The sequence below is a fragment of the Gordionus sp. m RMFG-2023 genome, chromosome 2, assembly GCF_954871325.1.
Source record: "Gordionus sp. m RMFG-2023 chromosome 2, tfGorSpeb1-WG-v2, whole genome shotgun sequence".
Lineage (NCBI taxonomy): Eukaryota > Metazoa > Nematomorpha > Gordioida > Chordodea > Parachordodidae > Gordionus > Gordionus sp. m RMFG-2023.
In genome coordinates, this window is record NC_088776.1 from 22750896 (window position 1) to 22777368 (window position 26473).

The 26473-nt window shown below is 25.6% G+C and overlaps 1 protein-coding gene across 5 annotated transcripts; it reads left to right on the plus strand.

The window, feature by feature from the left end:
• Window positions 1-1608: 1608 nt before the first annotated feature.
• On the plus strand, window positions 1609-26407 carry LOC135925535 (E3 ubiquitin-protein ligase RFWD3-like). 5 transcript variants are annotated; one of them, XR_010571665.1, is made up of 11 exons: window positions 1611-1737; window positions 1826-1902; window positions 16554-16739; window positions 16796-16986; window positions 17095-17278; window positions 19235-19422; window positions 19752-19967; window positions 21951-22045; window positions 22124-22215; window positions 25573-25721; window positions 25917-26059. XR_010571665.1 is itself a non-coding variant. In XM_065460921.1 (11 exons), exons 1-11 carry the CDS (start codon window positions 1680-1682, stop codon window positions 26082-26084), a joined length of 1719 nt encoding a protein of 572 aa, XP_065316993.1. In that variant the 5' UTR covers window positions 1617-1679; the 3' UTR covers window positions 26085-26407. The 5 variants fall into 5 exon arrangements, 4 of the variants coding, with proteins under 4 accessions (XP_065316995.1, XP_065316996.1, XP_065316993.1 ...); XM_065460921.1 differs by having other exon boundaries at window positions 1617-1737; window positions 25458-25721; window positions 25917-26407; XM_065460922.1 differs by lacking the exon at window positions 1611-1737 and adding an exon at window positions 10994-11202 and having other exon boundaries at window positions 1829-1902; window positions 25458-25721; window positions 25917-26404.
• The last annotated feature ends 66 nt before the right edge of the window (window positions 26408-26473 follow it).

Here is a 26473-nt window from a genome sequence, read left to right on the forward strand (position 1 = left end):
AGAATTAGAAACTGTTTTAACACAATTATTAACTGTGACTCTAAGGATTCTTTTAAGGAGGGAAGTATGGACAAAAATATAAAAATTACTGATAATAACGATATAACACCTATTTCTAGACCTGTTCGAATTAAACAAAAATCTGTTTATTTAAAAGACTACATAACTTAAAATATAAAATAAATATTAAATTGCATAAAGTAAATTAAATATTAAAACGCTTACACTAAAACGCAAAAAATTAAAACGCTGAAAATATTATATAACAATCTTATTTATTTATCATTCTTCATTTATTCTTATATCCAATTTGATGAATTATTATTTCTCATTATTCGTAACACTGATGATTATAACAATTTTGAAAAATGATAATAATAACAACTGAGGTGACAAGCAAGCTATATGACAAAGTCACGATATATAAGGACAACTTACGATAAGGATATCAAGCTTGCGATTTAAACAAACCTACAATTGGGACAAGCCAACAATATGATGACTTGTGAAACAACTTGATGAACAAACTAACTACGATAACATAATTAAAGTGTGAAGGTTTTTTAGAAGAAGGAGAATGTTATATATTCAAAATTTATTTAATCTAATTTAAAAAGTTATATTTTTAATCTAATTTTTGTAATCTTACCTACTATTACTTTTTGTTTTTCGTTTTAATTATATGTATTCTAATTAAAAAAGTTATATTTTTAATCTAATTTTTGTAACCTTACCTATTATTACTTTTTGTTTTTCGTTTTGATTATATGTATTCTAATTTATATTTTTAGATAATATATATATATTGTGTGTGGATAAAAAAAGGATAATAATAAAATATATTTTAACTTACTCTCACCATAATCCTTATTCTCTTCATTAACTCTTAGACTATTGTTAACTAACCAGTAATATTGTTCTTTAAGAATGTTCCTTTATACTTTCATAGTTAATTTATCGTTCCCTTACACTTTTATATTTATTTTTCTCTAATTGTTGATAATTTGTTTTTGTGTTTTCCTTTAATAGTCCAAATTCTAATTCCACAAGTAGTTCCAAATTTCAACTCTACTTGTTAAAAATGCTCATAGACTCAAATTAAGGTATAAAAGATCGTTTAGATAACTATAAATGATTAAAATATGGAGAGACACAAAATGATGAAACAAATGAATTATAGAATATTTCTTATTACAAAGCGAAATAAATTATAAATAGGATCTATTTTGCTTTTCCTAATAAATATATCAAATAGAATTTTTCACACAACATAATCAACAAAAAATGAATTATAACTCCTTACTATATCATTTGATATTTAAAGACCTAATAGATCATATATTAAATTAAATAATAATTCAAAAAAAGGCCTAGAAATCAAAAGTTTTTACTTAAAGCTTACAAAATTAATTTTTTAAATTTAATTAAGAACAGTTTTATTTGGAATAAACCATTTTTTCTCACATTTTACCTTCTCTCTTCTCTCTTTTTTTCTATTTACTCTTTACTAAATCAAACTATTTCAAAATTGGAATAGGTAAGTTCCACTCATTTTCTTAAATTTCAACTAGGTACTTGGTATCCTTGAGGAAAAAAAATAGGCATCATTCACATAATTCACATTCGCTCACTTTGGGAAGGTCTATGACCAACGTGCTAGATAAGATAAGATATGTTTTATGAATTCTGTTGTAGATCAAGCTGAATATGTTTTGATTAAATCATCTAGCACATGCCGTATATACATAATATATGAACTATTTTCAACTTAAACCAATTATCTATATCCCTTTTTATTATCATAATCATTTTTTTTAACCTATAGAAACTAAATTGGAATCTGAAATTGATGCTATTAAAGAAGATGTTGTGACGAAAAATGCTTCTTCAAATGATGAAGAAGTATATTATATTATTTAAGTTTTATTTATATAAAACTCTTTATCAAAGTTAGTAAATCCTCAAAAAAAAGAATATAGATATAGATTCTTAAAACAGTTTTGATACTGATTCTACTTCCTTATTAAAAATTTTGAAAGGATACAAGATATTAAATTCTTATATCTTTTGCTAAACTATAATATTCTTTTTGTAAAATCAATATTACCTATTAAATTAGAATGGTTAAATATAGGAATATAATTTTGAAATTTTTATTTACTGATGAAGTTCATTAAATGAATATAGACCATATATTTCAAATGATCATATCTATTAATGATGTAAATTGCATAATTAAACATTTTAATATTCATTTTAGCCCGTTTATTTATTAGACAGGTAAGGCCAGTATTTTTTTTTAGTTGAAATATTAATTTACAATAAAGAGTATTTTAAAATTTATTATATTACCATTTCAAAGTATTTAACATTGTTTTAAAAATGAATGTTCAAATTTTGCAGATAAAAGTATCATAGCATTATATTCAAAAAAAAATCCTAAATGCAAGAGTGTTTTAAATGTATTTCTATGATTTTTAATATTCAAAACCTTGAGTTTTAATTTGATTATTATTTTCTTGATTAATAATTGTTTAATTGGATGGTGTTGTAGTCTGATTATGTACTACTAGATTTAGGGCTTCTTTTAATAATATATTTTGAAGATATTTTTTTTATCATGTGACACATTCCATATGTACTTAATGGATATGCTTATCTGTTTTTATTTAATAAAAAGGTTAATTTTATTTAAAAATTAGAAAATTTTATTTTATTTTTCTCCTGTTTTCTTAAAATATTTTTATGCACATTTTCCTTTCTAATTGGTGTCTATTTTACAATAATATGGTTTACATTTTATTATTTATAAGTTTATAAAAAAATTTATAGATAGATATATCTGATGGTTCAGAATCACATATATCTTTGCCAACTAATTTCAATAAGCATTTCAAAACAAATACAAAAATAAATAATATAAAAATATTATGATAGATCATGGAGTTAATAGTTACTACATCATCCATTTTAGAAATTTTGATGTCTATCAATAATATTACAAAAAAATACACTTTATTATCAACCACAAATAGATGTGTTTAGTGATGGAAAATTGATCCACTCAAGCCGGCTCAGCCTCGAGACTGAGTTGAAAAAAATGACTCAACCTTAGGGACATGCCAAAAAATTTGGCTCAACTTTGGAGAACCAAAATAATTGGCTCAACCTTGGCTAGCCGAAATAATTGGCTCAGCCATGGAACTCAACCTAAAAAAATTGATCAACCTTGCACTGCAAGCCAAAAAATTGGATCAGCTTTGGAGTGCAAACCATTAAATTAATTAGTTAATTGCTTTTATTTTTATTTTATAAATTATTATAATGGCATTAGATATTTTTGCTACTGAATCTTAGATTAGATAATTTCATATTATGCTCAAAAATGAAACCTAATAATAATCATATTATAATCTTATAGCTTAAGTTGTTATTATATTATTTGGCTATTTTCTAAGAAAAATAAATATTGATATTTGAATATTTTTTGGTTTTGAAAAAATTAATCTGGAACTCAACGTATAAAGTTAAACTTTTATAATTTATTTTAATGTAAATTGTAAGTGTCATGATTAATTGTGTTGAAGAAATAGATGAGCCAAGCAAAATTTATGAGCATATTTAAATGGTATTTAATCATGTGAAATTATCAAAATCAATTTTAATATTGTACTTACTGCTATTGTTAAAACAATCAATTAATTTCATTTTTAACCTTTATTTATTCTTTTATGATAAGGCAAGATTTTTTGGTATACAACTTTTTTTATTAAAATATTTATATTGCATAACATAACAAATTGTAATAAGAAAATAATATAATATATAATCCCACATATTTGGAATTATTGTCTCCCAGACATTGAGGCTAGACACATCTTCAATTTGATGGATCATCGGGAAAAGACTCGTCACTAATAGATGAGAGTTTACTGGAATAATCCCAGGCCATTTTGAAAGTTTAATTATTTTGTGATAAGTAAAAAAGAAACAAATACAAATGATCATTAATGGGTTATATATCTTTTATTATCAATTCCTTATTTTTAAGATACTTAAGAAAATTTGCAAAATATAATGTTATTGTATATGAATAATATTGCCTTTTTATTTTGGAAATTTGTTGGCATTGATTTTCCAATATTATCAACATTACCCTTTAACAATGGCTCTAATAAAATAGTTAAAAAATTTATCTGTCGAATATTGAATGGCAATAGAACTAAAAATAAAAAATACACTACAATATTTTATATAAATACATTCACTGATTTTTTAACGATCTTTAGGCATGACATACTTTTGTAATTTTCTATATTTTGCTAATTGATATTGAAGCAGGATTAAATATATCTTAATGAACAAAATTTATTATTGAATATCATCTCTTAAAAAATGATGGCAATATTCCATTTTCAATTCTGGAATCCACATGGAAAATTTATCTAATTTTGCTATATACTTGTTTGTCTTTATTATCATAACATTTGGGCTAATATTATATACTGAAGATTATTTATGAATTGTTTGGTAATTTCTGATATTGCCTCTATTACCCGTTAAATGTATATCATCATATAATATTATTTACATTGTTATATTTTTGAAGCATAAGTAATTTTGCTTCTTATTATATAAGGAAATTAAATTGTAACACCTTTATTGGTCATTGTCTTAAATTCATTTAGCATCTTAGTTGATTTATGCAATTTTTATTAAATTTGGTGCTAAATCTACCATTGCATCATTCACAATGAGGTTAACTATGTGGGCTTGGCACCTTATACATTTTAAGGGCAGTTATGCTGAATCATAATCCTTAAGATTCTCAAGAATCTCAATGGCATTTACTACATTTGTGCCATTATCTTGGCTGATAAAAAAGACTCAAAAATATTATACACATTTAGACATTTATAAAATCATAACTGACACATCAGTAGCTTTGTTATGTGAAAAAACTAATATGTCTAGTAAAATATTAATGTAAGTATTTGCTTATAAAGTGTACAGTAATGGTGCAATAAGACATCCCAGATATACCGATGCAGATTCTTTCAGAATATTTGATTATTTTGACTTGACTTATATTAAATATTAATTTTATTTTTAGCTCTCTGCACCAGATTTTAGTAGAATGATATATTTATATAATAAATCTTTAAAATTTTTGAAATCAAATAATTTAATTGGTAGATTTTTTTGTATAATCATATTGAAGATTGTAGTATTAATAAAAATATTTAAACTCAGATTTACATTTTTTGATAAAATTGATTTGATAGGTGATATGTTAAAATTCCCAATCACATTCAATGCATTATTGAGCAGTACCGCAAATACTTGTATCTAAGATAAAAGATCCTTTTATATCTTGTACTCAAGTATCTTTTTGACATTTTTGATAAGGTACTAGTATCTGGATCTAAGATCCTTTATTCTAAAAAGAATCCTGTATCTTTTTCAGTTTCTTGACAAAAGATATGGACAAAAATTCTTTTATTACCATGATTGAAAAATTTACATATCACAGATTATAATCTTATTTTATGTGGAATCTTATATCAATTTCCTTATTTTTTTCCACTATTTTTTAAATTTATTCACAACCAAAATTAGCTGGAAAATTTACAAATGATAGATAAAAAAAATAATCCCAATCTTAAAATTTTAGATGTTTCAAAATTATAATAGGTCAAAAGAGACTATATGTAGGCTTAATATCAAACCTGTACAAACAAAAATGATAAACTCCTCTACAAATTTTGTAAACATATTGTATATTATTTATATATATTTTTTAAATAAGAGATGTCATTTAGGCATTTATACCCAATATAGGTTGTATCTAAAAGAGCTCAGAAGAAAACCAGAAAATTCTACCACTATGAAAAATGATTAAACCCATTATATCAGCTTCATTTAATGCCATTAATAAAACAAACTTAATATTTATACAAAATAAAAGTGGATATGTAAATATATTGCTTAGAGTTTATAAAGAGCCTATTATGAACAGCCTAAATTGATATGATATTCTAGATATTTTTAGTAATGTTGAATCATTTAAAATATTTTTAAGGAGGTGTTTGCAGAAGTATAGAAGAAATTTTTGAGAATGAAATAGATACTTTAAAAAGTATTTCAAAAATTAAAAAGTATTTCAAAAAATTAAATATATGCAGCATGTCAGATTTGTGGTCTAAAAAAACCTGTAATTTTATGGGAATAACAGCTTAATTATTATTTTCAAAGAACACGAGATACCCTTGAAGGAAGTCAATAGCCTTGGCATGTCGTAGAATGCCTGAAACACATTCTCATTTACCGAATATGATGTATAATTAAATAATCTTGACATGATTTTTAGGAATGACTGTCTATTAACGAAATCAAAGATGGTTAGTACAGAATTTTTTTTAATGTATATATATTTAGATGAAATAAATAAAACAATATTACTCAGTGCCTGCCATACTTTATCTTTAATTGCCATCATAGTCAAATTCAAGGAATCTTGGAAGGGTTTACTATGCAGTATTAAAATTGTAAAAAATTATGAGATTCATAAGAAAAAACCTAATCTTCTGAAAAGATAAGGAAGATTTAGCTGAAAGTTCCATGTATAACCAGGTGGAATAGTCTATAAGATAGTATGACTTCACTGTTAAAATATAAATCATATTTAAATTTATTATTTGAAACAATTGATGTCCCATTTTTAAATAAGCGGACATAGTTTATATTTAGGAATATTGTAAGGTTTTAACCCCCTGTAGCAATTGTATTAGACAAACTAAAGGAATAGTATATTTTATAGAAAAATAGTGTCCATTATTTATCATTAAAAGGGACTTAGGTACTTATAAATTCAAGTTTGAAATATTGCCTACTTTTATTAGAAGCTGTCCAAGATGTTATGGGCAAAAGATTTGCTAAAATTTTTTCCTATGATGATGAATACAATGAAACTTTTGTCATCATTATCATATCTATATTCAGGTGGAAAATACTATCAGAGTATATTATTAAAAGAAGACCTAAATGTAGTACCAGTAGTATATAATCAAACTCGAACTATAATGCCAATTGATTTAACATCTAATAAAAAAAATGAGAATTGATTTTCTTTTGGTTGCTAAATTCAATATACAAATAACATTGAGCTGAAGGTATTAAATTATTTAAAGACCATCGAAATACATTAGAGATGCTTAATTATTAGCCTTCTGAGAAAATTTTTTAAAAATATTTTATCAATACCTTCAGCTCCAATTGTAAAGTTATTCACTTTTGGCACAATGTTAAATATGCCGAAACTGCAAAGGCTTAATAATAAATTATTTGAAAAATTGATTATCTTAAAAAATAAGGATTTAATTTAATCTATTTTAAATACTCATTTGCAAAAATATTTCAACTACCATAAAAATATTAGTTTCCTTTCTATGCCATGATTGGGCTAAAACTAATATTAAAATGCCTGATTGTTATAATTATCTCATCATTGATTAATTTATTTCACCAATAAATAATTAAAATTGTAAAACTATTCTTGATGATAATTTTATAAAAATATCATGTATTTACGATGCTCTCATTTATTAAAGGATACATGCATCTTTTATCTTGTATCTTTTTGATATTTTGGATACTTGTATCTGTATCAAAGGTCCATTTATTATAAAGAATATGTATCTAGATTATTTTTTCGGAGAACCTGCCCAACTCTGCATTTGCAAGGATTTACAAATTATGGATTTAGGTTGGAGTGTTATAATATAGAAATGCAATAAATTCTTTTATTATAAATTGATTTTCATTTTATATTATAAAAATTTAAAAAAACAGGCGTAATTCTATAAATTTATGACTAGAGACTAAAATATAGAATAAAAAGGTTTTTTTCTATTGGTAACTTTTATACTGAAGTCCTATTTACAAGAATTGCGTCTTTTGTGATTTTTCTTGGGAGTAAATTGAAGTATTTTGGTATTTGTATAAGATTTGTTATTTGATATGAATTATAATTAGAGGATTATGATTGTGAATCATCCAATTTGGAGGAGATATGACAGAAAATCTCAAAAATAAATTTAAATTTTAAAAATTCATATTTGCATCATGCTTATGTTATCATTTGGTCCAGAATCTAAACTCTCATGGTTTTATCCCTGAGCTTCCATCGTGCTATATCTTATATTTTATAACGGTTATCATGTTGTTTATTGCGCCATTACCGCATACTTTATAAGCGACTATAAATACTTTAATATTTTATTAGACATTAGTTATTCCACATCCTCACAAAGCAACTGAGGGTCAGATAGGATTTGTAAATATCTAAATGAATATAATATTTTTGGTATAGTCATTTTTATCAGTCACAATAATACCGCAATAAGAATCTCTAGGATCAGAATTCAGCGTCACTACCTTAAATAGTATAACTAAGGTGCCAAGTCCACATAGTTAACCTTATTGTGACAAATGTAATGGAAGATATCATCACTCTTAAATTTAGTTGATAACTTTATATGTTAAATGTTAGGACAGTAACCAATAAAGGTGTTACAATTCCATTACCTTATATAACAAGATAGAATTCAAAATTTCTTAGATTTTAAAGAGCTAACAAAGTAAATAATATTGGAAGAGTGCTTTATGGATAGCGAGGAAATAAATATTTAAAATTAATTTAAAAATTTTTACCTCATTTCTATTTTCTAATCAGTTAACATACTAGAATATCTTAATGAAGTAAAGGACTCTGATAATCCTCAGTGCATAATATTAACCACAAATGTTATGATAATAAAGACAAACAAGTACATGTAAAATTGGATAAATTTTTCACATATGTTTTTACTGTCTTGGATCTCAGAATTAAAAATGAGATATTGTCATCATTTTTAAGAGATGATACATTCAATCATTAACATTATGATATTTTTTATCCAGCTTCTGCTTCAATATCAATTAGCATTTCACAATATAGTATTAAAAAGTATGTTATGCCGAAAGATCGTTAAAAAATCGGTGAAGTTATTTATATAAAATAATGCAGAGAATTTTATCTATTTTTAGTTCTACTGCCATCAGTGTTGTTAAACGCTACTTTTAAAACTACGCTATCGTTTTCAAATGAGTAGCGCGCTATTAGCTAATTTTTACGCTATTTTGATTTTTTTTAAAAATATTTTTTACGTAACTTTATTTCCACAAATAAAATATTGGTAAAAAAATATGACTATAATTTGTTACATATATATATATAATTTATTTATTATTGCACTTTAATAATAATAACATTTCGGTACTGTCATCCCCAATTCTAGAGCGATGATCAGAAAGTATAAGCTTTGCCATACTAAATAATCGTTCAGCACTAGCACTTGAGCTCAGCGCAGTATTAAATTTAATAAACACACTTTTTATATGAAAAAAATCATAAAAATATTTAAATGAGTATTTTTAGATTTTAAAAAAGCATCTAGAGATTCAATAATATTATTATTTATTTTAAAAAAAGATCTTGCTATAGTATTAGTATCGTGGTTAGGTATGACATTTTTTAACGTTATCATCAGCCTATCAAGTTGCCCTTTAGATTCAGTTAAATTATTGTATGGCCAATTTAACTTGAAACTAGGATGAACGATAGCAGTTATTACATTATCATCATCATACAGTTCTGGAGATCTAATTTATATAAAGCGATTGTATTTATAAAAAAAAGAAGAATACCTTTTTAATTTTCAAAATTTAAATTTATCTGAGATTTAGATTCATTTATAAAAAAATATTAAAATAGCATTAAATTATGGTAAATAAAGATTTTAAAAATATAATTATTATACACAAGGTAATTAATAATATATTAATTTTGAATTTTATATTAATATTATAGAAAGGATAATCTATATTTTTCTCATTTTCCAAAGAAATTTCGCTATCTTCAACAATCTCACACATTTTTAATAACTAGATTTATAATGCTAACTACATTTATAATGTATATTTTTAAATATAAATTTCAAAATTAAATTAAATAAAAGGATTATAATTTTAGATTTAATAAAAAATATTTTTTAGATGTATTTATTATGTAAAATTGATAGTAGCGAAGTAGCTTCTAAATTAGTAGCGAGCTACGGCTATCGCTATTTTCTAAAAAAAGTAGCCAGCTAAAGCTACCGCTACTGAAAAAGTAGTGTATATTTTAACAACACTGACTGCCATTCAATATTCGACGGATGAAATTTTAAAATTGGAGCCATTGTTAAAGGGCAATATTTGAAATATTTGAAAATCAATGCCAACTATTTTACAAGGTAAAAAGCCAATATTATTCATATACAATAACATTATATTTTACAAATTCATGAGTATCTTAAAAATAAAGAATTGATTTAAAAAAATAAAACCCATTTATGATCCATTTGTATTTGTTTCTTTTTTATTTATTGCAAAATGACAAATGGCCTGTGATTATTTGCTGCATCAATCTTCAGGTGTCCCTAGCGAACGAGTTTTTACCCATGCAGGAAACACAATGACAAAAATAGGATAGATTAAGACCCAGCAAATTGAGGATGTATCTATGCCTCAAATGCCTGGGAGACATTTTCCAAATATGTAGGAATATATATTATATTATTTGCTTATTACAATTTGTTATATATACAATATACATATATCAGTAATTTATCATAAAAAAATATAATAAAATCTAAAAATGAAATTACTTGGTTGTTTATGTAGCAATCGTAGTAAAAAATTGGTTTTGATATGATTTTTTATTAAATACCCTTTAAATAAGTTCATTAGTGTCGCTTAGCTCATCTCGTTCCTCAACACAATTAATTATATGACACTTACCAATTTACATAAAAAAAATTGTAAACTATATTTGATTTTAAACTAATTGATAAAATAATTACTTCTTTATAAACACAAACCTAATTGATATATATATTTATAAAATCTCTAGTTCACCCAAATCCCCCTTTACAAAAATCCCTTGTCCTCCCCCAAAATTCGAGTTCCGAGTCAAATACGTCATATTTCAACCAATCTATAAATTGTTCTGTCAGAGAAGTGGCCGTCAACTATTCTCCTGACCAATCGTCAATGGATAATTCCATAGCAAATCTACCAGTGATTCGGCCGACTATCTCAAAAATGAGTGAAACTTGGCATGTTAGTTATTTATGTTGTAAATGTTAATAAAATTCAAATTTTAGTGCGCTAGCTCCACCAGATCTAAAAATATACGTCTTCAAGAAAATCGCGTAATGCGTGATTTCATTAAATCTTGTTTTTTTTAAAAAATACTTAAGATAGAGTTACAAATAATATATCATTTTATAGCCATTAAATTTTTACATTGGAAAATATCGAAAAAAATTTAAAAATTCCAAATGTTTTCGTATTTCCGGTAAAAATAAAAAATAAACATTGTTAGGAAGGGATTTTTTTGGGTGTTGATATTCTCTAAAATTATTACCTTTATATTAAACTATTTAATATCTCGATAGCCTTGTTTTTTTAATTTTATTAAAATTTTTATAAATAAAAAAAGATAATATAGATGGTGTAATATTAAATATTTTTTATAATATAATATATTTAATAAAAATATTTACATTGGTATTAAAATTTAAATGAGTATAACCAATATGATGTCCATAGGCAATAAATAAGAAAGCAGCCCATACGGATATGGTTATTAAAGACTCTATATTTTAAATAAACATTTTAAAATTATATATTAAAAAAATACCTCTTGTTTTAATCTTATCTAGTCCTGTGCGCTGATGCCTGGCACAATTTTCAAAAATCTAATCGAAGGCCGGCGGCGCACCGATTTTTAGCCACCGTCAGCAAAAGCGGCTTAAATCGACGCAGTTATAAATTTTTATAACATAATTTTTTAATTGCTTAATAATTTTTTAAAAAAATAATAAATATAAATATTCTACAGATATCTCGTAAAAATCTATTTAAGAGAAAACTCATAAATCCAAAATCGATTTCGTGATTTTATAATTAACATGTATAAAAATTATTTTATTTAAATTTCGGGATATAATGATGATCTCTTTGAATTCAACGTCAATCCAACGGTAGAGAAAACTATTTCACTGGGTGTGCTAGTAGCTGAAATACAAAGAATTTTTCTTGGCGAGCCTGTAAAGATTGAGAAGCTCACTCTTTTTTTCTCTCCAAAAATTTAGAACATCCATATCACGTAAATGTCGTTTTCCAAGAAGAATGTGACATTCTTCTTCTAAGTCACCTAACGTGGAATCATAATTTGTATTTGTTGAATGTTTAATTGCCAATTTTGTCAAATAACTTTAATTTAATAATTCATCTTGATCCTCAATAACTATATTTACTACCTGAATATCAACATTCTCTATAAGTTTAGATGTTTTATTATAAATTCGGAAGCTGAACTATTTTCTTCTATTATATACTTTGACACAATTGTCAATTTTTGAAATCTTGGGTCTAAAAGAGAAGTTAATAACAAGTAATTTTTTAAATAAAAAATTAAATAAATGAATATATTTATATATCATTCTTGCAGATCACAAACCGGAAATCGTAACGCAAATTTTTTTTGCATATTTTCCTTAAGTGAAATGATTTCAGAACTATTACTATCATTTACTATTAAATATGTTTCAATTTTAATTCTAAAAAGTAACGCCAAGTTTAACTTAGGCTTTTGTATTGATAGAAATTCGACAGTTTTTGAATTTTGTAAGAAATGTTAATAGTTCTTCTAACAGATCAGATTCATAGTTTGATAATTTGAGAAAGTGTTTCCTAATTCTTTTCAAAACATTATTAATTAAATTTTTATTTAATCTAGATATGCTTTCTAGCATAATTAATATACTATGCCAACGTGTTGGGACATTTAATTTTAAAATTTTCATATGCGTGGAATTATTATTGTTAGCATTGGATATACCAATTTGAAAACGGGCATGTGAATATGGATAAGTGCTATCAAGATCTAACATGTCTGATGTTATATTGTACTTAGGCATTTTCTTTGATCTGCCTCAAATTCAAATTCAACCTCTGCATTTTTATATCTTAGAGCAGTAATATTCTCTAATTCTTTTTATGAGATTTTCAACAAAGGGTACCTTTTTAATACCATCTGTTACCAGATTCTGTAAACCATACATAAGTGATGTTCATAAATCGAACACCCTTTCTAACATTAGGTCCAGCATCTGTGACCATTTGTATTTTTTTCTTTTTTAAATTAAATTCCTCTTCTAATTTATCAATCTCAGTTAGAATTGTTTCACCTGTGTGTTTTTGGGTTATATAATGAGTTGCTAAAGTATAAATCATTTCAAAATTATCATTTATTAAATGAAGTGTAAATGTAATATAGTTTCTTCTTATATTAATCTATCCACATATCGAATGTAATTGCGCAAAATTTTGACCCTGAGTTAATTTGTTCTTGTACATGTGCTTTCATTGATAGGTAAACATCATTAAAAGCAGTACGGCTTAGTGTTGTCCTGCCTGGCAAATCAGAATTAAAATTGATAATTTTATATTTCTAAAATAAGTATTTTGAAAATTATAACAGAAAATCATTATATCTTTAATTTATATTAGAAAACAAACAAATTAGGGAGAATTTATCAAGAAGAAATTAATTTGTTAAAAATTTATTCTGGGTTGTAAAGCTACACAGAAACAAAGATGATTAGGGCAAATAAATATGCAATTATCCAATATTATTTATATCATTCATGTCTATGTGTAATCTATTGTTATCATGGCTATGAAATTCAACTATTGTAAACCTTCCTCAGTAGCCCATGCTATTTCAATAGAACAATAAAAACATAAAGGTAGATCTATTATAGATAATATATCAATTTTTTTATAAATTTGACACCTTCAAAAAATTTTTCATTCCTATATTATCAATTGATTGAAAAGGTAATAAGTCAGTTCAACATAATAACACATAGTTTCTTGCTAGAAGCCATTTAGGTTTAAGAATTTATCTGAAATTTTGGTTTGGATATAAAATATTTTTTTAAATCTTGCGATTTGAATGAAGTATCTTCTTTAATATTATGATCAGAAGTTAAGTGTTTTAACAAATTTCCTTTGCTAATGTTGATAGAAAAGTTGAATTTTTAGATTATATTTTAAGAACATATTTTTTAATTTATTAAAGATTTTGGCTTATATGAGAAAATGATTTTAAAAAAAGATACTGTATAAATGGCTTATTTGAATTATCATCGTCTACAATAGCTTTTCCTAATCAACAATTACAATAAAATTTGTCAAAATTTATGGAAATTGTTTTATTATCTCTTTTTAAGTGTAAGAAACCAAAAAACTTCCACACAAATGATTTTTATTATTTACTGTTATAATACTAAAATTATTTTTTATATTTATTAAATGTAGATGCATCCATTTTAAAAAATATGTAAAATTATGGTAACTTTTGGAATTTTTGATTAATTGAATTCTATAATGACATAAATATAATTATGAGCCGGCGCACAGGTCTAGATATACTCAATTGGTTTTTAATTTTAATTCCAATACAATTCATATTTTTATTAAAAATATTATATTATAATGATTTTTGAATATAACGTCATCTATATTACCTTTTTTATTTATATAAATAATAAACATTTTTAAGAATATCAACACCCAAAAAGAATCCCTTCCCAATGTTAATTTTTTATTTTTACCGGAATAATAACATTTGGAATTTTATTTTTGTTTCGATATTTTCCAATGTAAAATTTTAAGGGCTATAAAATGATATATAATTTGTCGCTCTATCTTAAGTATTTTTAAAAAAAAAACAAGATTTAGTGAAATCACGCATTTCGCGATTTTCCACTTTGAAGCATATATCTTTGGATCTGGTTGAGCTAGCACTCTAAAATTTTGAATTTACTAAAATATACAAAATAGATAACTATCATGCCAAGTTTCATTTATTTTAAAGATGATCGTCCGAAAATCTCGTTTTTTTGGTCGATTTGACATGAAATACCCTAATTTCATTCACCCCCTCTCAACCCATCGAGGAATGGGATCATCCCACGTGCCTCTCACCACTTTGGGATCCTTGTTGGTTACTCTACCCGACTCTCGTTCCTCATATAATCATCCCTTCAGTATCTGCTACGGCTTTGCGCCATGCCGACGTCCAGGCCATCTCTTCGGATATTCCGCTTAGGGACTCGTGTTCTCCAGTCATTCCCCGAAGCTCGACATTGATGCTTTCGGCTCCTCCGTTTTCCCGGCTATTCCACTCTTTGACGCGTCCTATCATTTCACTAACACCCGACGTCGGCCCTTCATTATTTCCCCTCCTTTGGGGACATCAGCTTATAACATGTACCTCTTTCCCGCACTAGCGTATATGTCAGAATTGAAAAGGGAATTAAGGTAATACATACTATTAAGCCACAAATTTAGGATGAATATGAGTCGCAGTTGGATATTTGAAGATTTCGATATACATTTGATCACAAGACCTAGACAGACTCCGGATCATGGGGGGGGGGGTAGTAAGGCAAGTTAGAAGATTGCCCCAGCCCTAGGTTGAACACCTAAGCCGTTTTGGAGTCGGCTTGAGTTGGGTCTTTTGTATTACTAGGTTGTGTTCATAAGTGGGATTAATAAAAGTTGACTTATCATCAAATCATTTAAATTTATATTTTAATATTTTTAGATTTAAGCAATATATATATGAAGATCAGTATTACTTCATATATAACACATTGGTATTTTAACTTGAATGCCCTTGGATAGGGATTTCGCAGAATTAAATAATTATAAATAAACTAGTATTATATTTAAAGAAATTTGTAGGAAGTCAAATGTAGAAGCTTCAGATCAGAATGTTTTCTCACATATCTTTTTTTGACAAAGAATTATTGGAAAATTATGATTATTGATCTATTTTATCAAATATAACACTGCAAATCAATCCTCAGCTCAAACGAACACGTTTTTAGCATAGCAAATCCATTTTTCTTTCACTGCAAAACATTCTAGTTTATTTAATAAAAATTTTGAAAAACAATTTTCATCAAAAGTTAATAGAAAAACATATTAATTGATAAATATTGTATTTTAAATCTTTTTTTATTGCTTTATATATTACATTATTCTATTACACGATCAAAATTTTAGATCCAACGACTATCATACTATTATTATATTACGTATTTATTTATATTAAATACATATTTTTTAAGAAAAATCTTTTTTTTAATATAAGAATTAACGGAATTCACGAATTTGAACGTGTTTTTTTAGTTTTCAAATGAATTTTGAACGCAAATTTATTTAGATGAACGAAATGCAAATTCGTTTTAAAAAAAAATGTTTACAGCCCTATTTACTGATAGATGCAGTGAGTATCCCTATTCTCTAATAATCGAATTATAATATTAAAAATCGAAATAACGTGTTCAGATGGATATATTTTTAATATAATAATATATTTTATTTTTCAGAGTTGTGCAATATGTTTTGATTCGTTTACAAATTATGGAGAACATAGATTGGCTTGTTTAAAGTGTGGACACTTGTTTGGGTTTAATTGCATAAAAAAATGGTTGCAGGATAATGACAAATGTCCCCAGTGTAATGCTAAGTCAAGAATTAAGGATATTCGAATTTTATATGCCAGGGTCATAAAAGTAAAAATAAAATTTATTATTTAATAATTTTAAAAAAATCATTTCATTGTTATAAGGTTATTGATACAGTGGAAAAAGATAAAGCTTTAGAATTAGTTGAGAAAGAAAAAGAACTTAAATATAGGATGGAGCTAAAACTCTTAGAATCAAAAGTTATGCTGGAGATGACTCAGAAAGAATGTTATTCTTTAAGAAACCAAGTTTCTTTGTATCAAAAGCAACTAGAAACCCTTACAAACACATACAAGTTTTTACCATTTATTTTTCAATTTTATTTAAATATTATCTCCTATTTCCGAATTTTATATACATAAACTTACATGCTTTACTTACAATTTGCCATTTTATTTTAAAGTATACAAACTTCATCCTTTGACATTGAAAGCAACTCAAGGAATCAAACATATCATTTAAAACATTCTTTAGACATAAGCAAGGATGGTTCATGTAGGGTTATGGCATACGATCCATCAATGAACCTTCTGGCTGTTTCGCAAGGCAATGATTCCCCTATTGTATCCAAATTTGGAGTTAAAAAGGTTTTTCTTTAATCTGGATTTATTATATTACTTATTCAAATAAATTTTTTTAAAAAATATCTGTTTTTATATATAAATATCAGACCGATGGGTTAAATTTTTTAGACCATTTTAAGAAAAAATTTCCATTTAACTCAGTCGGCGTCGTAAAATTGTTTTATTTTTGTGCCCTGCCCAGATTTTTAAAAGATACTATTTTACAGCCTTTTCAAGGCCGGTCTGCATGTCTCTAAAAAAATATAATATTTATATTCGCTATAACTGTTAACTACTATATTCCACTTTTTCATTTAGAAACTATAATTTTTAGAAACTAAGGATTTTTCTATGATGAACTTTAATAAAAAAAATGAATTACTATAATAACTAAAAATTCTTTAATATGATTTACTTACATTTAAGTGTATTTCTGGGTTGTGCATAAAGGATTCCAGCAAGAACCGCCGTGGGTCTCGATATTTTAAGGGCCATCAAATTTAAAAAAAGAAATTTAAGATTTTTTTTTCAAACAACCTTTCCAACTTTATTTTATATGATAATATTACACGAAACTAATAGTATTTAAATTTAATAAAGAATAAAGATTTTAAGTTTTAATTATAAGAAAGTTAATTTTTAAAAAAATTCACTTAAGAGCTTAGCTTGTTTTCTTTATATGTTTTTTTAAAATATGCACTCATAAGTTTGTAATAACTTTGATTTGAAAAATCTCCCAATCAAAGAATATACATAATTTCAAAAACCGTTATGAACCAGGAAGTGTTTTAAGGGTTCGGTTCTCTCCTTTTAGATTATTCTTATAACAGCTCCGGTATAGTTGCGATTTTTTCGGTTCACGGTTTGGTTTAGTTTGACATCACCACAAAACAGCAGGTGAGTTAGAGATGTGTTTGTGAGAAGAATATTTCCCAGCAATCACGCTAACTACAAAATATCTGAAGTTTTTTAACATGTTGCTCGATCAAGTTTTGAGCAGTTTAAATATTTTATGTCCAGTGCAATTACTATAGACTAAGTTTCACTTGAAAGTGGCATTAATGAATTAGGTCTAATGATCAAACTGAAAACCCTGATTAATATATTATCCCCACACATACCATAAACGCCATAATTTTTTTAGACTATCCTAAGCTAACGGAAGCATTTCATAATATTTTGATTGTCCTAAGAATTTTGCAAACAATTCCGATCACCTTTGCTTAAAGTTAAATTAGTCAAAATATTGGGTTTGTGCATCACTCAGGACTCTTTATCTCTAATTTTCATTGAAAATGATAACGCAACAACAAAAAAAAGCAAGTACAATTTGGTTGTAAACATATCTCCTACATTTAAATTTACAGTGCATTTTATATTACAGTTAAATAAACATTTGTGTGATATCTCAAAGATTTTGTTTTATGTATTTTTTTATAGTTTAAAAATATTGGAAAATTATTTTAATATAAAAATTTTATTTTCTGTATTTTTTTATAAATTAAATAAAATATTAGAAATTTTTTAATATAATTAGACAAAATGAACTTTAAATAGGGCCACCATTGCTCTAGGCCACCCAAGTCTCTCTGGTATCGTTGTTTTGATAAAAGAATTTAGTAAGTATTAAATCTTAGATTAGTTACCAAGTTATTTTAATAGAGTGAGCTTTTTAAATTAAAAAGTAAATTGATTTTTCTATATTCTAATTCCAATAATCTACTAGCAAATTTATCACTAATTAAAAAATCAATATAAAATACCCCCCTCCCAGAAGAGAGAAGCATTGTTATATGATATATTCTAAAGCGATTTTCAACAAAGAGATGCCCGATAATTTTCATTTTGGTCGGAATCAAATTATAATTAAAACCAAATCTATTAAATTTTTCATAGCTAGATGTTGACTATCATTTATTCAATTATATTATTATAAATAAAATTAGTATATTTTAATTTCTATTTTAAACATTAAAAAAGGTCAACATATTAGACATGAAATTAGGAGAATATGTAGGTATCCATGACAAACCTATCAAAGACCTTTCATTCAATAGCCATCCTTCCCAAACATCATCATCTTCTATAAACGAAACTTTACTCCTCTCTGTATCTTTGGATAAATGTGTACATTTAACTAGCATGAATAGCAATACAATTATACAAAGGTTATATATTTAGCCTTTAGACTAAATAATATTGGTGAAAGTATTTTTTTAATAAAGGTTTATGTTTTATGACTCTGAGCTCGTGCTGGCATAAAAAATGACTTTATTAGGCCACTCAGTAAGCCGATGGGTTGGTTTTAAGAGTCGCCAATTTTTAATTATTTGCAAATAAAATTATTTAACTTGCAAATATTTTAATGACTGACTCAAATTTACTGTTGTGTTCCATAGTTTATTTTATTTTTTTACAATTAATTTTTCATTCATAAAAATTTTATGATCTTATACTTTTTATATAAAAAAATTCTTCACATTTTTCATTTATTTAGATACTACACAGAGTTTCCGTCTTGGAGTTGTTGCTGGAATGGCAACAATTTGAACCAATTTTACATTGGTTCATCTAACGGAATAATATCAATGTTCGATTTAAGAAACACCGCCACACATTTGTGTCAGTTAACCGAATGTCAACAAATGTCTAAATCTCCTATAGTATGTTTGCGTGATATCGATCCCCCGGACATTCATTGCAATCCCTCTAAGTTTATATGCATTATTATATCTAATTTAGTGGAGAAATTCCCGTTTTTTTCTCCTCTTTCCATTCCTACTTTTAATATATTTTAATTATTTCCAATCTTGTCAAAATTATTAAGTATAAAAATATTGTCATCATTTTTCTTACTAGGAATGGAATAAGGAGAAAAACAAAGACATCTTTAAATACAGTTAGGATATACATTATTATTATATATTAGAGGGGTAGCTGTGGGCTAGGTCTGGAAAAAAGTTTTCGGTCATAAAGGCCAATAGAAAATTTTCACGGCCTGTTCTGGCCGGACCGACATCTATTATACATATTTAATTTGCCCTTTTGTGCAATTGTCAATTTGGGAGAAGTTTTACAAATTAATTTTCTATTATGATTACATATATAGGTTGGCCATAGCCAATAACTTTATTAAACTTTATCTATTATAAAAATATTGAAATTATATTATGATTAGAGTTAAGGCCATATATTCTTATGTTTTACCTTCCAACATTTTATTCATACCAACAATTGCTACAACGTTAGCATCTTTTTACACTCGCGTCTTAATCTTCTTTAAGGATCTAGGGATTTTATATTAATAACATATTTTCATATGTAACCTATAAATAAAAAATTTGATTAATTGAGAATATAATTTTTCAATTTATTGTTTTATAAAAATATGATTTTGATTAATATAATTGCAAACAAATTATTATATTTATGGTACGTTCAAAGTCAAAAACAAAATGAAGGTTTAGGAATTTTAGCCTTACTTGTCCACTGTACAGATGATGTTAAAATACATTTATTTTTATTATTTTTTGAGTTTGGACTTGCCCTTAAAATGGCATAAAAATATATATGAATATTTAGAAAAAAGAATGAAAGAGTTAAGGAAAATTAAAATTGTAAGAAAAAAAAGTTTTTAAAATCAATAATTTCGATATATTAATTGAAAAAAGAAAGAAATTGCTAACGCATCATGTCTAATTCTGTAAATAATGATGTTTCCATTGATAAAATATTATATTATGTAAAAAAAATGTTTCATCATCGAAATCGAGATTTAATCAGCTTCACTTTGATCATTACTCTTTTTCGTTAAATATTAATAGCACCACCTTTAGAAGATATATGTACATTTTTAGAAAAAGATATTAACTAACTTCATTTTCTTCATCATTATCATAATTATTATCACTCAGAATAAGATATTATATTTTCTTATAAAATAGCATCTTTAGCACACTTTAACAAGCAAGCTAAAAATATGTATCATAAATCTTTAAAAATATTTATTATACCATTGAATTCCCTTTTTTTTATTGAATATTATATGTATATATATAATATATTATTTAATAAAAAATTACCTTGCTGTTACTCCAAATCTGTGTAATATTTTTGAATGCTACCCCTTCATAATTTTTTTGTCTCGTTAAAATTGAGACTTTCATATTTTTCCTTAATATAATCTGTCCATTTAACATCCCGTATATTTTTGGATGCCCAATGATATATTAAATGTTTATTTTTTTTGGTTAACATTTCTGGGCATTGTTTGAAATTGAAAAGCCGGATTAGGGTGTATTTAAAATATTAAATAAATGCTAGTATCCTCTAAACCAAGAACCAAACTCCCTTTCTATTAGATTATCTGTTCTTTTGTCATGTTTTATGTAGTAATTTTTTTAATAACCAATAAAGGGACTGGATTTTTTTTGGTTATGGGGGTAAAATAAATGAAATTTAAATGTGAAAAATTTTATTTAAAAAAAAATTGCAATGAAAGTATTCATCATAGAGTTCATAATTTTCCCATTTGGAAAAATTGCTTCAAAAGTATGTAATATTTTATGAAGCAGTTGTTTCGTAATTCCCTTACCACTGTAAGGGTCACTGCTTGGCCTTATGGCTAGTACTGATACTATTCGTATTCTAAATGGTACATATAAAAAATATATTTTCTTATATTATATTTAATTAGTAATGGAGGAATTCTGGTTGGTCAACTTGACAAATGCTATTACTTTCACCAAAATTCTAATCTAATTTTTTCACCAAAGTTACTGGAACTTGAAGGTTATTGAATAATATTTTTTCAAACATATCTTTAGATATGAAGTTATCGGTTAATGAACTTTTAATTACTATTTTTAGGAAGTTTGGTTGATATCAATTACGATAAATACACTAGGCACGTTTTATCTTCCTATCGACCAACGAGCAAACATCGAACTACAAGATATCAAGTTTTTTATATATTTTTTTGACTATTAAAAAAAATTAATTTTGATTTTCCAAGAATTTGAGATTAAATTTTCGATTATGAATTCGAGAAGCACAAATTTTAAGTTATATCTTATTATTTTTTCTTGGCATTCGTTGACGCGATGACAAATTTTAATAAATCAAAATTAATTTATAATCCAATATATTTTTATAACTTATTTGGGCATTCTTAGCTTCTGTATTATTATTAAAGTTCTTAAATATTTTCTATGCATTCTACCTCCTTCAAGCCAATGACAATTTTACCTCATATACTCTAAAATTTTGCTAACACGACCCCCTCTTGCCAAATCAAAATTAGCAAAAAAAGGAAATCAAAACTACCTCCCTCTAATTTTATCCAAATGAGAATAGTGTCAACATAACTACCTATTCTCAAATTTCAATGATTATCTTGCAGAAGTCCCTACAAATATATGTATTTTTTCACATTCTCTGAAAATTGATTTGTGATAAAATGTTCTTAAAACAAGATCTTTTTTTACTAGTCGCATCAATATTATTTTGACAAATTTTAATAAATCTCTAATGTAAACAAAATATATTTTAGGTAATATACATAAATTATATAAAAATCAATTGTGAATAGATATTATTTTATCAAGATAGGTAAGATATAAAGATATCTTTTGACGTTAGGTATTAGTCCAGCAATAAAAAAGAATCTTTCGCGTATGTAATGATTAGTGTTGTTAAACGGTTCGATTTATAAACAGTTTACCCAATATTTTAGGCAAAAAATATCGCGCAAGTCTCAAGATTTTGTTAATAGATGTCTAAACCATTCTGTAATAGCAAAATATTCAGACTTCAAACTATTGATAAAAATAAATATTATCATGTGAAATCGACAAGCGTTTCGGATGATCTTTTAAAAAAAATGAAACTGGCATGACACATATTTATGTTATAAATTTTAGAGCGCTAATTATACCAGATCGAAAAATGTATACCTTTAGTGTAAAATCGCGCACATTGTGATTTCATTAAATCTCATCTTGTAGCCCTTAAATTTATACTTAATTTTTTTTTGTATATTAAAATATTTACAGTGTTTTCTTATTTCCAGAAAAATTAAAATTAAAAAACTTTGAGAATGGGATTTTTTTTAGGTGCTAAGATTAGTTAGGAAATGATTATTACCTTTATATTTAACTATTTAATCAAAAAAAATCTATAACGACTTTTCTTTTTTAATGTTATTATTTTAAAAATAATTGTAATGAAGATATTTTTGGTAGAATAAAGATGTATTGATTCCGTCCTTGACACAAAAAGAAGTAAAATATGCTATCGGACCAATAATGGCCTTATATAATAAATTTAAAATGGGAAAAAGGTATCGTGCAAGAAAATTTAAGTTCGAAATTGAATGTCACCATGATCAGTTAAAAAATAATAATCTCCATAAAGATCATGATATTGATGAAAGAAAATTATGCCATCCTTTAATTAAAATTTAGAAAAATATTAAGTTAAAAGGTTTATTAACTTAAATAATAGAACGTAAATATTATAAATGTTAAAAGATAGGATAAGTATGCTATCAAACGTTAAAATATTTTATAAACAAAATGATAGTATATTGATGTAATTGTACATTTATAATTAAAAATCCTACCTTCCCTATTTTAATTGGAAAAATAATATCCAATATCAATAGGGGAATATAATACCAGTTTTGACTAACCGTGTCCATGTATAAAAATTAATACAAATTATTTTTATAACCAGAACATGCATTAATTATGATTACGCACATTGATAAACAAATCAAGATTATACTCCAAATTTTGCAAACCAAATTAACTATTTGTGGATTTTGAATCGTTAATAGATTTACAAAAAGCACAATGGTTTAGATGGTCATATTTTTCATTCTATAGACTTGTTAATAGAAAAAAATGCAAATAAAAATTGTGAAAAATATTAAAATTCAATTGAAAATTACTATCATCGTAGATGAATCCACTTATGTTGTCAAATAAATCATCCTTGCTTTACGTAAAACCGCGTCCTCTTAAATTTCTAAACCTAATTGAACTTGGATCGAAAGATGCCAAAGGGATAATTCATGCCTTACCAGATCTTCTTAAACCCGCTGAGTTTTCTGAAATTTTTTTGCAAAAAAATTGATTATCAGTTTCACGATTGAGAAGAAATCTGGTGAATACGCTGGCATTTTAACACTAAAGAATTAGCGATATCCGACGAGATAAAATGTTAAGGCGTTAATCACTTTAAAGCCTTTTTTGACGCAATATATTGTTTATATAGTCAGTCTAGCAAAAATCAAAAGGCGTTATATCAATCGTCTAAATTGGGCATTCAGTTGCTGAGTGTTGGAGAAGTACTTGTCGTACGAAGGGTGTCTAGCAGTTCTCATATTGTTAAGATATCGGAATATCTATGTGAGGCACTGAAGGATTTTAGGGTAAATTATAAAAAATTAAATATTTATTTGGATTGAACTTCCAAGAATATATTTTTAACAATTTGTTGTATTTTCATATTCGGAAATTGGAGTATTTGACCTGATTTTTTAAAATATCTTTGAAAAAAAGAAATATATGAACACAATTCTGCTTATTTATTGGGTCCTCAATATCAAAGGGATCACAAGAATTTTTATTTTACAAGGTGATGATAATCAATATATTACAAGTGATATCATAAATTTCAGAAGTAAAAGCGACATGTTTAATAGCAAACAATAAATTTCTTAAGAAGCAATCAGATTTCAGCCTCAAGAATTTGTCCATTTGGGTTAAAATTCTTACTAAAACATAAATCGATTGAAGATCTCGGCTACATAAAAATTTTTTAAAAAATATTATAAAATTATTATTATTGATTCATTTTACTCTTATATACAAAATATAATTAATATTATCTTAAAAAATATTTATTTGAATTTTATACTGTTACTTTTTACCTAAATAAAAAAAACTTAAATACATCATTTATAAACTTTTCTTATAAAAGGCATATATTGGCCCTAATAGAGCTGGCGTTATAAAATTTGGATAATAAATATAAAAAAAACATCATGCCAAGTTTTGTTTATTTTATATAGGGCCATTCAAAAAAAAAAAATTTGTTTGTCATAATAGTAAAATTTGCTATAACATTTTTTAAAAATAACATGTATATATAACATTTAATATTCTATATATTGTCATTTATAATTAATTAAAAATAGTTATTTACGATACCCGAACCACTCGACTCGATTGAAGCCGAACTAGCTCAATCTCCTCAAGAAAATAATATTAATATACCATTTATTGATTGCAACTTGATTCACACGTTTAAAGGTGGCAGCATTCAAACACTATTAACCAAATCACATATGTTCATAAATCCAGAGTGCAATTTGGACTATAAACCAGGCGAAGTAATATCTAAGAAAAATATTGCTGGAGGGTCTCTGCAAATATGCGCAGGGGATGAAGAAAGCAAACAAGTTAATTAAATTGTTTTTAGCTAGTTTTATGTTTTTACCTGAAATCTGCTAGAGAAAGTTCGATGCGTTTTATCCAAATTTACGCATCTTTGGTAAGCCTCTCTCTTGTAAATCAAAGGGGACAAACAATTGGCTTTCTCTATAACACTCATCTTCATATAGAAGGAATTTATGTTATGTACTTTTTATTTTTAGATATTTATATGGGACGCACAAACCTCTAAATTAAGGCATAGATTGCACACACTGACTTATCCCATCTTGGATGTTTTATCAATAACAAATCATCTGCCAAATCATCTATTACTCGGACTCTCTTCAAAACAATTGCAAATATACAAATGGAAAGAAGCTTCTGAATAATTCAATTTATGATATATCTTTGCTTTATTGTTAGATTGCTTCAAACGTTTGTTCAACATTATTTTTGTCATTGTCCAGTGAAAAGATGAAACTTAAATTGGATAATCTTTTTTTACAATCTTAAAATGCAACTATTAATAATTGCTACAAGTGGATTTTAATTTTTACAAAATTAATATTTTTAAATTATAATATAAAAACATATTAAAATGATTAATGCATTAAAATAATTCCTAAAATATCTAATACTAAAGTTGAGATTGCTCCAAGTGGCATTATAATATTAAATTAATAATTTTTTCTAACATTATAAAAGCATGTTAACATAACTTTATTACTAATAAAATTCTGAAAAAATGTGAATTCTTAATACTAAAATTGAGATGCTT